Source organism: Hyla sarda, chromosome 2 (assembly GCF_029499605.1).
Source record: "Hyla sarda isolate aHylSar1 chromosome 2, aHylSar1.hap1, whole genome shotgun sequence".
Taxonomy (NCBI): domain Eukaryota; kingdom Metazoa; phylum Chordata; class Amphibia; order Anura; family Hylidae; genus Hyla; species Hyla sarda.
The window spans coordinates 435,652,420-435,671,367 of record NC_079190.1 but is presented as its reverse complement, the minus strand read 5'-3'; the positions used below and the strand labels follow the sequence as shown (position 1 = coordinate 435,671,367).

At 42.4% G+C, this 18,948-nt stretch overlaps 1 protein-coding gene across 5 annotated transcripts in view; it reads left to right on the top strand.

Moving 5' to 3' along the window:
* The window catches only part of ZSWIM7 (zinc finger SWIM-type containing 7), a 151,092-nt gene that overhangs the window by 29,080 nt on the left and 103,064 nt on the right, over positions 1 to 18,948 (top strand). For 3 of the 5 annotated variants that reach the window (XM_056559158.1, XM_056559159.1, XM_056559155.1), the window contains exon 2: positions 5,782 to 5,919. In XM_056559158.1, coding sequence (XP_056415133.1) covers positions 5,844 to 5,919 — 76 coding nt within the window. In that variant the 5' untranslated portion in view covers positions 5,782 to 5,843. Of the gene's footprint in view, positions 1 to 5,760; positions 5,920 to 18,948 lie in introns of all 5 variants that reach the window. The other 2 variants (XM_056559157.1, XM_056559156.1) reach the window with 1 other exon arrangement.

Genomic DNA, 18,948 nt, shown 5'->3' with positions numbered 1-18,948 from the left:
ACTTTCCAGATTTTATATTGTAAATAATTTTGCAATTCCTTGAAATCTTTCCCTGCACTTCCAAATTATTATCTCTTTTGTATTGATCCATTACTTAAAATCACAATCAATAAATTTGAATCTGTGGTTATGCCATGACAAAATGTAGAAAAGTCCAAGGGGGTGAATACTTATACTAGGCATTGTAGGCTATTTTATTTTTATTTTTTTTTAAACTGTAATTTTTATTAAATAATTTTCATAGGTACAACTCCAGACAGAAAAAGACATAGCATAAATATTATATGGGCCGAAGCCCGTTAACAATCAATGCTAAACAAACGAAAAAGCTTGCAAAATATAGGGCCAGGATAGGCTAACACAGCAACCAAAATCACTCCGCCAGCCCCCAATACCAACAGGTAGATCCGGAACTGTAACATCAAGTGGCATGTATACATTATAGGAACCAAGAAGCAAGCAAACAAACGTAGATATACCAGCAAATATAGGAAAAAGGCCATGGCCCAAAACCAAGGGAGGAAAGGGGAAGGAAATACAAACAGGGGGAAGCACAAAGACCTACCTTATATACTCAAGTATAAACCGACCCGAATATAAGCCGAGGCCCCTAATTTCACCCCAAAAACCCAGGAAAACCTATTGACTCGAGTATAAGCCTAGGGTGGAAAATACATAATTCTCCCCCCGTCATCATCCCGCCCTCCTCTGTCATCATCCCGACTCCCACTGTCATCATTCAGACCCCCCCCATCCCTCCTGTCATCATCCAGACCCCCCTCATCCCCCCATCATACAGTTCCCCCTTGCCCCCCCTATCATTATCCAGACCCCCTTCATACCCCCCTGTCATCATCCAGACCCCCCTCTCTTGTTCTCTACTCACCTCCCCAGTTGCAGCTCTGTCGGTCCTTGTCATCCAATGTCGCTGCAGGGACCGTCCGACTTCCAATGGGGAGGCCCTCTTCTCTGCTGCGGGCTGGCCCCGGAGTAGTGAGGCTGCATTGATGACGCCGTGTTGACGCTACTGCGCACGGATGTCCCTACACGGCGGCGTCAATGCAGCGTCACTAGTACAGGGCCGGCCCGGAGCGGAGAAGAGGGCCTCCTGGTCAAGAAGGACAGCCCGGACCAGCTCACCCTCCTCACTGGAAGTCAGACGGTCCCTGCACCATAGACGGGCAACGATGGATGGCCCATCCCCTCGCCAGCCCCACCAGTATGCCTACGATTTTTTTTATTTTTTTCGTCACGAAAAATGGTGCTGAAAAACTCTGCTTATACTCGAGTATATACGGTACAAAAAAATTACATGACCACACATAGGGAAGTAGATATGAAAAATAAGAAAAAGAGAGAAAAGGGAGAGCAAAAGAGAAGAGTAAGTCAGAAAAATGATCCCAGGGTTCCCAGACTGAGAGGAAGGAAGGGATAGAATTATTCAAGGAAGCCGTTAAAGATTCCAGAGAACAAATCTCATGTATGCGAGATAACAGGTCAGACTCGGAGGGAGGGAGGATCTTCTTCCAACATTTAGCAATAAGGGTTTTAGCGGCCAAAACTATGTGCATTAAAAGCCTAAACATCTTCCTAGACAGAGCAGGGGGAGAAAGTTGAAGAAGGTAGATAAGGGGGACCAACACTCCCAGGACCTCAGATAGCAGTCCCTGCACTTTATTCCAGTAGTCCACTATGAGAGGAGAGGACCAAAATATATGAAATACTGTGCCCAGCCCAACCCCACAATGCCAGCATTGAGGAGGGATGTCAGGGTTCAGTCGATTTAGCAGCTCAGGGGTGTGATACCATCCCATAAGCAATTTGTATTGGGTTTCCTTATAGGCTGTGCAGATAGATACCTTTGAGGCCCTTTCCCAAATAACCCTCCACTGAGGAACAGTAATGGCAGTATTAAGAGCATCCTCCCAATGACCCATATAGCGGTGTGATACCGGAACACCCACGGGAGGTTGAAGAAGCAGGGAGTAAATGTCGGAGAGGTGGCCCCTCATCTGAGGCCCACAACCGCATGCAATTGCCATCATTGCCTCTTGATAAAGCCGTGGGTGCGGCGAAACATGTAGAGGCGGCAATAGTGTGATTTTTAAGTGATACCAGTATGATCATAGTTTCCGCGGCCACTGCAGGGCTGCGTTACTAATAAGTGGAGAGTGCTCACTTATTACAAGCTGTATTTACATGAGATCATCTGGTGATCAGTTTTAATAATTTTTTGTTGGTATCTTGCATTTTTAATTAACAATAAGTAAAAGTCAAGTTTTAGGGGTAGCATTATAGGTTTCATACTCTGAACATGCCCTAACATCCATATGAATATTAGGTTTTCCAGCAGAACATTGCCTAGTGCATCACCCTGTCCCTGGCAGCTTTCCTTTTTCCCATAGTGCATCTTTTTCCCAGCTAAGGAACACACACACACCCAGCTGTCTCCATTATGTAAAAGAAAGCAAGATTTATCAGACCAGGCCTTTTTCCAATGTACCATGGGTTGGCTCTAATGCTTACTTGGTCATTTTAAGCCATATTACAGGTGGACAGAGATCAGTATGAACTATTCGACTAGTCTACAGTTTAACAGCATATTGCGATATCCTGTGGGTATGGGGCCCGTGACCTTTTGTCCTTCTTTAGGGTACGTTCAGACAAGCGGATTTACAGCGTATTTTACGCTTCAGATCTGCCACTGAAGGACCTCTGTATGCTGCCTTTACATATGCCTGCTCGGAGCGGCAATACGCAGCTATGTGCAGACACACTGAAGCGATGTGCGAGTCGCCATGCATGCCGCTCCCCCTGCTCTATGAGCTAGGCCGAGAGCTGCCGCCATGTGCGTGTATACTGCGCATGCGCGTGGCGACTCGCACATCGCAGTGTGTCTGCTCGTATTGCCGCTCCAAGCAGGCACATGTAAGGGCAGCATACAGAGGTCCTTCAGCGGCGGATCCGCAGCGAAATACGCACGGAAAATCCGCTCGTTTGAACATACCCTTAGATAGCATTTATTAGGTACTAACCACTGCATATGTCATGAATGTCAAATAAATGTGGGTTCCACCTTTAGGACCCTGGCTTTACTTTGTGAGGCTGCTACATGGCAGAGAATGAATAGATAGGTGATCATGTTATGGGACTAACAGAAACGGCTGAGCAAGTCAAGAAGCACAATTTTATATATACTAATACATTATGCCTCAAAAACTAGAGAGATAAAACTAATTTCATTAGAATGTAGGAAAATGTTTTGTTTCTAAAACTATTTGGGTGACAAAACCGCAATAAAATGTACTTGTGTTTACTTGCAGTTTTTGCTTTTTTTATTTGTGTTGTGTTATTAGGGTATATTTACATGTGACAGATTTGTAGCAGAAACTTATGTGACAGTATCCATATCATGTATGTGAATTGAGCTGTTCCTGCAGCTTTTGTGTGGATTTCTGATGTAGGAGTCATTTCTACATGTTGATTGCACCTGCAGCAGCCTCCCATTGATTTCAATAGGAATTCCTCTGCTCAGTTCACACTTAAATTCTGGCTGAACATGTTAAAGGGGTACTCCGGTGGAAAACTTTTTCTTTTTAAATCAACTGATGCCAGAAAGTTAAACAGATGTGTAAATTACTTCTATTAAAAAATCTTAATCCTTCCAGTACTTATTAGTGGCTGTATACTACAGAGGAAATTCTTTTCTTTTTGGACTTCTTTTATGTCACTACTACAAGTGCTTTCTGCTGACACCTTTGTCCATGTCAGGAACTGTCCAGAGCAGGAGAAAATCCCCACAGCAAGCATATGCTGCTCTGGACAGTTCCTTAAATGGACAAAGGTGTCAGCAGAGAGCACTGTGCAGAAAAGGAATCCCAAAAGAAAATAACTTCCTCTGTAGTATACAGCAGCTGATAAGTATTGGAATAATTAAGAATTTTTAATAGAAGAAATGTACAAATCTGTTTAACTTTCTGGCACCAGTTGATTTAATCTGTTAATGACCGTGGACGTCTATACTTATCCATGTGCCGTTAACGGGGTATGGCGCGGGCTCCCGACTTGAGCCCGCATCATATTGGCCGGCCCCCAGCTGATTCCTGTAGCTGGGGGTCGGCGTTAATAGCCGACATGCTGCGATCACCGCGGGCGGCTATTAACCCTTTAGATCGCCGCTGTGAAAGCTGACAGCGGCTTCTACGTGTGCCATTATCCTGCCCCCGGTGGTCCAGGAGGTGGGGGGGGGATTGGCAATCCAATGCTGAAGTAGCCGGGGGGGCTTACCTCTCCCTCTGTGGCTGCTGCAGCTCTGAGAATGATAAAGCCTGGCAGGACCAGGCTTTATCAATCGAGCGCAAAGCACACAGATCAATGTGGTTTTATGGAACCACATTGATCTGTATGAGGAATCAAATGGTTCCTCCTAAAAGTCCCCTAAGGGGATTAAAAGTGTAAAAAAAAAAAAAAATAAAGTTTAAAAACACACACATTAACCCCTTCCTTATTAAAAGTTTAAATCACCTCCCTTTTACCAAATTCCATATAAAAAATATATAAACATAATAAAAATAAACAAATGTGGTATTGTCGCGTGCGTAAATGTCCAAACTATAAAAATATATTGTTAATTAAACCACATGGTCCAAAATAGCGTATTTTTGGTCACCTTTTATACCATAAAGTAATGAATAAAAAGCAATCAAAAAGTCCGATCAAAACAAAAATGGTACCAATAAAAACTTCAGATCAAACGTGAAAAAATTAAAAAGTTATAGGGCTCAGAAGAGGACAATTTTAAATGTATTAATTTTCGTGCATGTAGTTATGATTTTCTCCAGAAGTACCACAAAATCAAACCTGTATAAGTAGGTAGGGTATCATTTTAATCGTATGGACCTACAGAATAAAGATAAAGTGTCATTTTTACTGAAAAATGTACTGTGTAGAAACAGAAGCCCCCAAAAATGTTGTCGTACAATAATTTTTGTTTTGCCGTAGATTTTTGGGTAAAATGACTGATGTCATTACTAAGTAGGATTGGTGGCGCAAAAAAAAAGCGATCATGTGGGTTTTTAGGTGCAAAATTTAAAGGGTTATGATTTTTAAAAGGTAAGGTGGAAAAAACTAAATTGAAAAAAACAGAAAAATGCTTAGTCCTTAAGGGGTTAAAAAAAATAATTTCACCGGAGTACCCCTTTAAATATTCCAGCGGACTCTGCAGATAAGTGCCGTATGCGGCACACTGCTGTGGATAATTTTGGAAGGTGCAAATCCATTGAGGAAATTTAGCAACTGAATTTCTCGCAGAATTTCTGCAGTGTTAACATACCCTATGGCACTGTTTATCAACCAGGGTGCCTCCAGCTGTTACAAAACTACAACTACCAGCATGCCCGGACAACCAAAGTTGCTGGGAGTTGTAGTTTTGCAACAGCTGTAGGCACCCTGGTTGGGAAGCACTGCCCTATGGATTTGTCTGAAAAGGCAGCCTAGACATCTGCAAACAGTGTCCTAATCCAAGAAGATACCATACTGGCTAAGATTGACATTATTAGCTCCTAGATCGTGGGGGAGAGCAATATATGAAACTGTGCCTGACATTTTTCTGGTTGGTTTTGTCTAAAAATTCTGTGCATGATGTGCCAACTTTTAAAAGACGTGCATCACTTTCATTTATAAGAAGCACATATAGGCCGGGCCAACATCCAAACTTCCCAATATTTTTCATTATTTCCTTCCTTTCTTCTCTTATTGTAGTGATTATTCTGTTCCTTTTAGTACAACAGCGTCCCCCATCCTCTGCGAGCTGTGATGGTCCTGGGGACTCGTGTACCACGGACATGGAGCTTACATTGCCGTCAGCAACTGAAGAGCTTCTGCGAGAAATAAAACTCAAGTACCAGGAGACCTCACAAGGTATGTAGGCGCTTCCTCATCACTTACTTTTATATTAAGGGTAAATGTTGTTTTTATACCAGACAATAACCTACAGTAACTTTTTCTATATTTTTCTATAAATGTGTCATGTTCAGAAATGTTACCTCTACTTCTGTAATAAAAGCAATAAACCCAAAGGCCCTTTAAATCCCTTGAGAGCAGTTTTGGTCTCATGGACACAAATGCTTGTTTTTCCTTTTTGTTTTACATCCAGTTTTTTTCTTGACTAGCTGTATATGGGGTCATACTTTGTACAATAAGCAGTACTTTTGATGGCACCATTTTGAAGGCAAAAGGATCTTTTCACACAGTATTTTGCAGTGCCCGTAATCTCCAATGGATTGTATAGGCAAGGCATCGACAAATCCCAGATGTCCGTTCACCATGGTGACTATTTCATCATGGTGCCTGGGTGTTTGTCCGCCCGAGCACTGACAATGGTGTGTGGCAATTAGATACACTCGGCAACTGGTTTATCCCCTTTTAATTTAGTCTTGTGCCGCCTGTGCGGAGAGGGACTCTGCTCTATGCTGCCTCTGGTGGTGGTCAATGATTGCTCCTCCCCCCACTTCCTTATTCAGAGGCTCCTGTGTTGCTTCCTGAATGTAAAAGACTTTGGCTGTGTAGTGATAGTGGAGGATGTGTCCTGGCCTAAGTCGCTATTTACCCTACTAATCTGCAATAGAAGCGGTGCTAAGGAGCGAGGAAGACAGTAAGGAGGCAGCTAAAGAGAGAGCCCTGCAGTGCAGCCGCCAACCAGGTCAGTGCTTGGGGCTCTGCCATGTGTGTGTAGGCCAGTCCCTGCCCTGCAGCATGCTCCTGCCCAGGTGGCACATGAAAAAATTGTGCTTCCAGTTCCATGCCCCTTGTTGCACCTCATGTCATCCTCCCTCCTGCTGCACCTGCTACTGCTTTCACCCTCCCTCCTGCTGCACCTGCTACTGCTTTCACCCTCCCTTCTGCTGCACCTGCTACTGCTTTCACCCTCCCTCCTGCTGCACCTGCTACTGCTTTCACCCTCCCTCCTGCTGCACCTGCTACTGCTTTCACCCTCCCTCCTTCTGCACCTGCTACTGCTTTTACCCTCCTTCCTGCTGCACCTGCTACTACAGTCATGCCCCCTCCCATAGACTTGCATTGAGGGGGCGAGTCGTGTCGGCATGAGGGTGCGAGCTATGACGCCACAAGCTCACGGCTCCAGCGTTTGGAACAGTTTGTTCCAAACGCTGAGCAGCGGAGTACCCCTTTAAGCCAGGTTCACATTGCTGAAAAATGTGCAGAATGTCCGCCTGGAAAACACAGGTGGACATTCCGCATATTGGAATATACAGTGGGCGCTAGGACCATTTGGAAACGTGACAACTCATACACTGCCATACATTTTCAACCGTAATCAACCAAAAGAATTTAGATTTCTATTCTTTCTGCAGACGCTGGTTTCGGAATCGCGGAAATTCCACTGTGTACACAATGCAGCAGAATCCCATTAAAATCAGTAGAACTCTGCTGCAGCAGAATGTCCATTCGTAATTTTTTTTCAGATATTCCTCCGTGTGAACATGGCCTTAAACCTCTAAATTCAATGATTTTGGGATGGAATTTTTGTCTATATAATGTATGTGATTGTCACTTGAATACCGGTTCTTACCATTTACATAGATGAGTAGCTTGGTTCACACGGTGGGTTTGTATTTTGTTAATCTGCGGTTTTACTGTTTTGCACATTGCAGCTTGAAATACCGCATGCATGGCTGTTTTCTCATAGGCTTATTTTTTGCTAATAAGTCTGTTCTATAACCACAGAATACGTGGATAGCAGGTACAACACATTGTTGTGTAATAATGAAAGTAGAAATAAACACTACGGCTGCTGGTTTTGTAATTGTGCATCACTTTCAGCTCTATGGACGACACATCTGAACACAAGCATAGTTCCCTTGAGGTAAAAATATTCACCATTAAACTGAATGCCTTGAATTGTCTAGCTGTTTCAATTCTTTTCAGACTTCTTTATGGTTTTATATGTGTTTTTTTTTTTATATCTGGGTTCCAACCAGTATTATGATATTACAGCTGCCATATACCTTGTTCATATACACTGAGGCAAGGTTTCCACTTGTTTTTAGTTATTACAGCTGCCATATACCTTGTTCATATACACTGAGGCTAGGTTTCCACGTGTTTTCTGGTATGTGGAAACTCCTTCAGGTACCACTCTGTGGGTCGGATGCTGAGCGCCCAGTCCACAGAGTGTAAGGAGATGAGGAGTGATGTATAGAATCACTACTCACCCCCCCCCCCCCCCCCGGCCATATAGTATACAGGGGTGTATGCGTGTATATTGTACAGGCGTCGGGAATCCTGTCACCAGACTGACAGGACTCCCTGCTCCTATAGCCATTTTGGGTGGTATACACTATATACAGCTATCTATCTTGCAGTTTTGCAACAATTGCAGGCTCTCTGTTTGGGAAGACATTGCATTTTGGGTGCTCTCCACTGCGGAGAGAGTGCCAAAAATGTCCTAACTCATTTTTTGTGTTTCTTTTTTCTTCTCATTTGAGATCCGTGTATGCAGAGGATTATGGCGGATTCTGTGGATTACGGCTATGAACTAGATTTTTTTTTTCCTTTTAATAAAATGGTTAACAAGGGCTGTGGGGGAGTGTTTTTTAAAATAGAATAATTTTTCCAATGTGCCGTGTTTTTTTTATTTTTTATTAATTTTCAGGCTTAGTAGTGGAAGCCGGTTTTATTGACTGAATCCATTACTAAGCCAGGGCTTAGCATTAGCCCCAAAAACAGCTAGCATTAACCCCCCCGGGAAAAGCCCGTACCAACAGGCCCAGAGTGTGAAAAATGGCGCTCCTGGGCCTAGGCGGTAACAGGCTGCGTAATTTAGGCTGGGGAGAGCCGATAACAATGGTCCTCACCCACCCTGGTAATGTTAGGCTGTTGCTGCTTGGTTGGTATCTGGCTGAGAATAAAAATACGGGGAACCCTATGTGTTTTTTTTTTTTTTCTTTCTTTATTTATTTATGAAAAAAGCAGATAGGGTTCCCCGTATTTTTATTCTCAGCCAGATACCAACCAAGGAGCAACAGCCAAACATTACCAGGGTGGGCGAGGACCATTGATATTGGCCCTCCCCAGCCTAAATAACGCCAGCCTGTTACCGCCTATGCCCAGGAGCCCCATTTTTGATGCTCTGGGCCTGTTGGTACTGGCTCTTCCTGACACCCCTGTGGCAGTGGGTACCGGGGTAATAATTGAGGGTTAGCGCTAGCTGTTTTTGGGGCTAACGCTAAGCCATGGCTAAGTAATGGATTTTGTCAATAAGACGGCTTCCACTACTAAGCCTGAAAATTCAATAAAAAAAAACACATTGGAAAAATTATTTTATTTTAAAAAACACTCCCCCACAGCCCTCGTTAACCATTTTAAAAGAAAAAAAATCTAGTTTGTCGCCGTAATCCACCAAATCCACCGCAGTCCTCTGCATACACGGATCTGAAATGAGAAGAAAAAAAAACAAACATAAAAAATGAGTTAGGACATTTTTGGCGCTCTCCCCTGGGGAGAGCGCATAAAATGCAATGTCTTCCCAAACAGAGAGCCTCCTTTTGTTGCAAAACTACAACTCCCAGCATGCCCAGACTGGGAGTTGTAGTTTAGCAACAGCTGGAGTCTCCCGGTCTGGGAAGACACTGGCAGCAGGGTCTGTTCACATTATACAAAACATACAATGTGAACCGAGCCTCATACTTACCACTTTGCCTCCCGTCTGTAGCCCCGCCCCTAATGACGTCATCACCAGGAGGCGTAGCTAGATGGTCCCGGCAGGGACAGGGAGCTAGGGAGGTAAGGGGATCTCCTCTTCTGTATACATTATATACAGCTATCTATAGATAGCTGTATATTTCTTATAACGCCCAAAGGGTTAACCTTCACTGTCAGTGTAAGTGAACTCTTTTCTTACTGGGCTGACGCATAGCGCTCAGCAAGGGGTTAAGGGAGCCAGAAATGTGTATACTGTATATACATTGTAGGCTCAGTGTAAGTTCTTGCTGGGCAGTAGATATACGATGTATATCTACTGCTCAGCATCAGCTGTTCTCCCGGCTCTGTAGCCATTAGCACAGCTGAGTCCCGAAATTCACATCAGGAGAATCGCAAAAGGTGTCAGGAGTGACACTTGCTGCGATCTGTCCCTTACTGCAGGTACTACTGCTCCCAACATGGAGCACACTCTGCTCCATGCTGGTAGTTGTAGTACCTGTACTAATAGATCACAGTGGATGTCACTTCTGACACCTGTTGCGATCTGTCTATTAATGCAGATACTACAGCTCCCAGCATGGAGCAGAGTGTGCTCCATGTTGGGAGCATTAGTACCTGCAGTTAAGGAAAGATCACAGCGGGTGTCACTTCTGACACCCGTTGCGATCCTCCTGTATAATGTATAGATGTGGACAGGTGGCCGGACGCTCTTCTTCTATGGTCCCCTGCACTGACTTATATATACACCTATTCATATTTCCCACAGAGAGTTGTGATTAGCTGGAACTATCTGGCCAATCTCTGTGGGAAATATAAATTTATAAATTGGTGTATATATACGACAGTGCAGGGGACCATAGAAGAGCGGCCGGCCGAATCTATACATTGTACAGGAGGATCGCAACGGGTGTAAAAAGTGACACCCAGGGCGATCTGTCAGTTAGTACATGTACTACCTAAAACATGTAAAAAATTAAGAAAGTGAAAAAAGTTGAAAACACACACACACTTTATTCAACACATTATTAAAAATACTTTATTAATAAAAAGTTTAACATAATTAATTATAACAAATATATTATTTTTAAATGCCCCCTTTCTATATTTTTATTATTGTCGGCTACATTTTTAGTTCCCTGCCCGCCCACATATATTGATCCCTGTTTAAAAATTAATACAAATTCCGTCATAAAAAAGATAAACTTTGTTAAATACAATTTTTTCCATCACTACTGTTTTTTTTTTTTTTTTCTTTTTTAATAACTTCTTTTAATGGTACCCTACGAAATTTTATTAAAAAAGGTGTTCAAAAGAATAAAAAAAAACTCCTGCAAAAACGCCAAAGTGAGAACCCACATGGCGTTTTTCTTGGCGTTTTTTCACTCCCATAGACTTCTATGGGAGGAAAACGCCAAGATTTTCCTTTAAAAAAAAAAACGCAAAATCTCAACAAGAGGTCGTTTTTGAAAAACTGCCAAGGAGCCAAAAATAGCTGAAAAATGCTGACTTGCAGCTAACATCTGGCCGCTGCTTTTTTTAATTATTATTATTTTTTTATAACAAAAACAAAACGCCATGCGGCAGAATGGGCATTTTTATTGGGGTTTTTGCAAAAAAAAAAAAAAGTGGAAAACTAGCCTGATACATATTTACAGTAATCTGCATAGATACACTGTAGTACCTTCCATATTGATACATATTGCTTCATTATTAGGCAGCACAGCTAAAGGTTTTCTTTCTGGGCGGGATTTGCAATTGATCAAATCTATTTTGGAATGTCAGGGAAATCTGCAGCCGACATGCCGGTCTTCACCTTGTTTTTTTGCAATAAGAGATTAGCTCTATTGAACATAATAAAGCGTGACTTTCTGATGACTTATCAAAAAAAGCTGCCCTATGTTTGTGAGCAGCACTATATGTGGGCATTATAAGACTTGCATATGGCATTTTTAGCAGATTTCTGCTCTGCACACGTCATCAAACTTTAATTCTCCCAGAGCTGATGGGCAGAGCCTAACGTCTATGATGTTTGCCTGCATTTCTGTGTGTCTATACACTGCACACACAGAGGAGAAGATCCTATACTTCTGTATCTCTATGCACCAGTATTTCCCAAACAGGTTGCCACCAGCTGTTGCAAGACTACAATTCCCAGCATGCCCAGACAGCCAAGGTCTGTCCGGGCATGCTGGGATTTGTAGTTTTGCAATGGCTAGAGGCACCTGGTTGGAAAACACTGCTATACACTGTACAGACACAGAGGAGGAGATCCTGCACTTCTATGTCTCTATACACTGTACACACAGAATAGGAGATTCTGTACTTCTATGTCGCTATACACTGTACACAGAGAGGAGGAGATCCTGCACTTCTATGTCTCTATACACTGTACACACAGAGGAGGAGATTCTGTAGTTCTATGTCTCTATACACTGTACACACAGAGGTGGAGATTCTGTACTTGTATGTCTCTATACACTGTACACACAGAGGAGGAGATCCTGCACTTCTATGTCTCTATACACTGTACACACAGAGGAGGAGATCCTGCACTTCTATGTCTCTATACACTGTACACACAGGAGGAGATTCTGTACTTCTATGTCTCTATACACTGTACACATATAGGAGGACATCCTGCACTTCTATGTCTCTATACACTGTACACATATAGGAGGACATCCTGCACTTCTATGTCTCTATACACTGTACACACAGAGGAGGAGATTCTGTACTTCTATGTCGCTATACACTGTACACACAGGAGGAGAACCTGCACTTCTATGTCTCAATACACTGTACACACAGAGGAGGAGATCCTGCACTTCTATGTCTCTATACACTGTACACAGAGAGGAGGAGATCCTGCACTTCTATGTCTCTATACACTGTACACACAGAGGAGGGGGTCCTACACTTCTATGTCTCTATACACTGTACACACAGAGGAGGAGATTCTGTAGTTCTATGTCTCTATACACTGTACACACAGAGAGGAGGAGATCCTGCACTTCTATGTCTCTATACACTGTACACACAGAGGAGGAGATTCTGTAGTTCTATGTCTCTATACACTGTGCACACAGAGAGGAGGAGATCCTGTACTTCTATATCTCTATACACTGTACACAGAGGAGGAGATCCTTCACTTCTATGTCTCTATACACAGAGGAGGAGATCCTGCACTTCTATGTCTCTATACACTGTACACACACAGAGGAGGAGATCCTTCACTTCTATGTCTCTATACACAGAGGAGGAGATCCTGCACTTCTATGTCTCTATACACTGTACACACAGAGAGGAGGAGATCCTGCACTTCTATGTCTCTATACACTGTACACACAGAGGAGGAGATTCTGTAGTTCTATGTCTCTATACACTGTACACACAGAGGAGGAGATCCTGCACTTCTATGTCTCTATACACTGTACACACAGGAGGAGAACCTGCACTTCTATGTCTCAATACACTGTACACACAGAGGAGGGGGTCCTACACTTCTATGTCTCTATACACTGTACACACAGAGGAGGAGATTCTGTAGTTCTATGTCTCTATACACTGTACACACAGAGAGGAGGAGATCCTGCACTTCTATGTCTCTATACACTGTACACACAGAGGAGGAGATTCTGTAGTTCTATGTCTCTATACACTGTACACACAGAGGAGGAGATCCTGCACTTCTATGTCTCCATACACTGTACACACAGGAGGAGAACCTGTACTTCTATGTCTCAATACACTGTACACACAGGAGGAGAACCTGCACTTCTATGTCTCAATACACTGTACACACAGAGGAGGAGATCCTGCACTTCTATGTCTCTATACACTGTACACACAGAGGAGGAGATCCTGCACTTCTATGTCTCTATACACTGTACACACAGAGGAGGAGATCCTGCACTTCTATGTCTCTATACACTGTACACACAGGAGGAGAACCTGTACTTCTATGTCTCAATACACTGTACACACAGAGGAGGAGATACTGCACTTCTATGTCTCTATACACTGTACACACAGAGAGGAGGAGATCCTGCACTTCTATGTCTCTATACACTGTACACACAGAGGAGGAGATTCTGTAGTTCTGTGTCTCTATACACTGTACACACAGAGGAGGAGATCCTGCACTTCTATGTCTCCATACACTGTACACACAGGAGGAGAACCTGCACTTCTATGTCTCAATACACTGTACACACAGAGGAGGAGATACTGCACTTCTATGTCTCTATACACTGTACATGGACATGCAGGATCTCCACCCTCTATGTACAGTGTATAGAGACATATAAGTGCAGGATCTCCTCCTCTGTGTCTCTATACACTGTACACAGAGGATAAGATCCTGCACTTCTATTTCTCTATACACTGTACATAGAAGGGGAGATCCTGCACTTCTATGTCTCTATACACTGTACACCCGGAGGAGGATATTCTGTAACTCTATGTCTCTATACACTGTACACAGAGGAGGAGATCCTGCATGTCTATATCTCTATACACTGTACACACAGAGGAGGAGATCCTGAACTTCTATGTCTCTATACACTGTACACAGAGGAGAAGATCCTGCACTTCTATTTCTCTATACACTGTACACAGAGAGGAGGAGATCCTGCACTTCTATATCTCTATACACTGTACAGACAGAGGAGGAGATCCTGCTGTTCTGTATTTCTATACACTGTACACACAGAGGAGGAGATTTTGCACTTTTGTGTCTCTATTCACTGCTCAAACACAAGAGAAGACATCCGGAACTTCTATGTCTCTATACACTGTACACTTAGAGGTGGAGATCCTGCACGTCTGTAGCTGTATACACTGTGCACACAGAGGAGGACATACAGCCACAGCTTGAAAGGCATGATAAAGAAGCAGTGAGCAGTCTAAACTGCCCAGATCTCTTAGATACAGAGTCAGTGTCAGTCTTACGGTCAATCTCTCTCTATCTCCCCCTTCCATAGACTTGCATTGCTTGTAATTTGATCCCTGATTGAGCTTCAGGACAAAACTGAGCTAGAAGCTTGATAAGGGAGAGAGAAGTTTGATAACTGATAACAGTATATAATACTGATAATAAAATATATTAGGAAGATATACATTTTATATTTATAAAATTTCTTGCTGATTTTTTTCTTTGACCATAGAAATGGGGTCAGTAAAAACTCCATCCAGCATTGTAGCAGAAATGAATCCTCAATATTTGTAAATAAACCGTAAAGGCATCCAAAGTAGTATGTAACATTGCAAAACTGCATGTGCTTTTTATATCCGGTTGTCACTGTGTTCTGGTGCTTTTTTTAATTTTTACAACTGAGGTTTTTGATTAAAAAAAAATATATATATATATTTGTTAATGTTTGATAACTATTAATACAATAATAATTCTCATTTTATACAAAAAAAATCCAAATTCAATGGTTACTAGAAGCCCCTGGGTTTTGACAAGATGTCACCAATAAGAGCCATGTATTCTACTATCTGTTCACCACAGAACACTTCCGATCATCCTGCTGACATTTTCTATCTATTCCACTTACTGTATCCATTACATACATTACATCCTTGTTGCATTTACAGTATCATATAGCTAAATTTCCTTTATCTGTCCTGTGTTAGACGTCTACAATTTTGTAATGATATCTTTATAGACATTGGGGTCACTGGACAAATATTGGTGGTAATTGCACATTATTTATGCATGCAACACATTTATTATTGTTCTCAGGAGGGCTGCAGCTAACAATTATTTTTTAAATCTATTAGTTGGTCGATTATCCCATCGATTAATCGGAAAAACATCAAAATGCAAAAAAAAGGGGGTTCGCTGATTCTACTTGAAAAAGTATGTACAATGGCCACATTAAAAGTTTCTAGCATGCGATCTGACCAAACAGCAGAAAGTTTGGACTTTTTTTATTTTTAACGTTTTACCCCGGAATATTAATGATCCTGTGCAGCAATTGGCGTAAATTTGATGTTGCCGCATGGGTAACTGTCTGAACTATTAAAATAAAATGTTAACCATTTTACCATACTTACATTTTAATAGTTCAGACAGTTAGCCATGCGGCAGTATCAAATATGTAAAAAAAAAATATTTTTGTAATTTTTTTTTTAGTATAGCGATAGGAAAAAAAGGCCCCTCTCACACTGCTGTTGCTCCCTGTCTAGAATGGCCTTTGAAGTCTTTTTTTTTTTTTTTTTTGTGTGTGTGACTTTAACTGCTGTTCTTGTGACTGGGAGCAACAACGGGTGCTGACTGCTCCAATTTGCTATTATGGTGGCCGTCGGGCACCATTGTTTTTTGAAGGGAATAGCGGGAGAGAAAGACGGCGCAAGCAGTAATTTTTCTCCTGCCATTTTGCCCAGCTTTCCCGATGGCCGTCACACTGCTGTGTCATAACGGTAGTGTGAAAGAAGCCTTAAACTTTTTTTCTTACTTTACACTTTTTATATAGCACTCCTGTACACATGGAGGATGTGCAGACTGCAGAGCATTGCACCAATATCTGTAGTACAGCCTATGTAGTAATACAGACAGACACTAAGGTGAAAATGTTCTGCACATACCCCCATGTGTATAGCAGTGTGTATGTAGTACACACTATATACTTATACTGGTACCACCAGACCCATGCTATGATGTCACATAGGCTATACAAATAGTAGGGGCACAGCAGTGGTGACACATGCCACCTTACACCTATATACTGATACTGGCCCAACCAAGCTTACTATTGCAGACTATAATGACAGAGACACACACCAATATGGCTTCCACCCTACACATCCCAGTGTATCGGGGGTGCCGTCCATCTGTCACTATCTCCTTCCACACCAGGAATATCTGCAGCCCAGCTGACAGCCGCCCACAGCACGCCCCGCCCCCTGTCACCGGGTCACTCACTCTGCTGTCCACTGCCGATGGGGTTACTGATGCCCGCTATGGGTGGAGCTCCCGTTGTTGGCCTCTCAAAGTTGTCAGGATTGGAGAAGTAGTCCCGGAGCCGGGGCAGCTCCCTGTCGGTCTCCAGCAGCTCGGTGTGCAGCTCCAGAACTGTGAGCAGCAGCTGATCCCACAGCAATTGTGCCGCAACTGCATCCAGCGGCACCTGCCTGGGCTCTGGGACTAGGGGTCAGGAGTCAGGTACTGTTAACTTAAAGAGGCTGCGGCGGTGTGGGATTTGCAGGACCTGCAGACATAGCTCCTGACCGCCCGCACCCGCCTGCAGCAACCTCATGACTGCCAGCATCCCTTTGCAACGAATCGGACGATTATTCGATAACTGGATTCGTCGACAACGAATCCCGTTATCGAATTTTATCGATTTCATCAATTATCATTGCAGCCCTAATTCTCAGTAATAATTGATTATTTATACATTTATTATTTATCTCAAAAAGTGGGCATTCCCACCTATGAATTCTAGTATCGTACACATAAATTAGTATGTGGACAAAAATTGTTCAGTATTTTATGGCACACAATATGCTAGGAGAGAATTGTAAAATGAAGTTGTGGACAAAGGACGAACAACGGAACAAATTCTGGTGCACAGCCCAATGGGACAGAAATGGATTATGTATGCTGGTTGTATAATTTTGTGAATTGTGTTTACATTATCTTGACTGAGTAGAACACTGTTTTTGTAGCAGTTTCTTGGGAGCAACATGTGACCATCACACCCCCACTTATGGGGTTCCCCTAGCTGGTGGCAGTCCTAAGCATTGGGGCCAAGTATAACTTAGTAATATTTGAACAAAAGTCAAAACCATATCACTGTTATGAATGGCAGAAACCTTTTTTTTTTTTATATATATTTTTATTTTAATATTAAACAATTACAAAAGATACATTGTACAAATCCGATAAAACAACATCACCAATTGGAAGAAAAGCAAAAGCCATAGAAGCCAAATCGATACTTGTTTACATCCAAGAGTATGTCTAATCAACAACATACAAAATTGAAATTCCTTTTTTTTTAAAGTGCTCTATTTGAGTTAGTGCTTCTATGAAATTGTGTTTCTGTGCTACATATATCTCCTTATCTATCGTGTTATGGACTGCATGACTAACTTGCCAATAGTACAGCCAATCGTTATCACTAATATCATACCCCCTTTTAATGTACTCAAATGAAGAGTTGTCCTTTATCAAATAGTTGTTCCAGTCGTTTTATACCCTTACTATCCCAGAAAGTTGACTCACAATTCACCAATTCTTTAAATTTATTGTTACCCCATAGGGGTGTGAACCCAAAACTATTTCCTACATGTAATTCTCCCTTTAATCTTTCCCATACTTTCCTATATTTATACCATAACATCGTGTTGTTTGACCCACTCTCCTCATAATCATCTAATTCCAACACCTCATATATGTTCACTTTCTCCTTATCTATTACAGTCTTCTCCTGATATCTAGAATTTCTCCAATTCACGATTCGTACCAACTGCGCGGCCATGTAATAGACAAAAAAATTGGGCATATCCAATCCCCCCCTATCTCCAGGGGCCATAAAATATCTGTACTTCAGACGAACCCTTTTTCTTCCCCATAGCAATCTACCCAGTATCACTTCTATCTTCCGGAACCAGCATTTGCCGATCCACACTGGCGAGGCAGCAAGAAAAAAAAGGATCTGTGGGAGGACCACCATTTTTATTATCTCCATCCTTTCTGACATAGAGAAGGGCATTTTAATCCATACTTCTACTCTCTTCGCTAAACTATTCAAAAGGGGCCGTATATTGTTAATCACAAACCTATCATTCGTGGCTGCTATTTTTACTCCCAGATACAGGAAACATTCTTTTTTTTTTTAACACGGATAGTCTTCCCACCGTCTCCCCCATATCTTCATCCAGGGGGAGCATAGTAGATTTACTCCAATTTATCTCCAACCCAGATAGAGGGGCAAATGCCTCGAACATCTTAATGATACGATGTATTTTTTCTTGTGGGTTAGTTACAAAAAGGAGGATATCATCTGCAAATAACAAGATCTTACTCTTCTCTTCGTTTACTCCAAATCCCTCATAAACATCATTATCTCTTATCCAAGCCGCTAAGGGTTCAATATAAATTAAAAATAAAAAGGGTGAGAGGGGGCAGCCCTGCCTTGTTCCTCTACTTAGTTTGAATGGGTAGGAGGGAGTTCCATCCACCACCACACTCGCCTCGGGGTTAGTGTATAGTAGCTG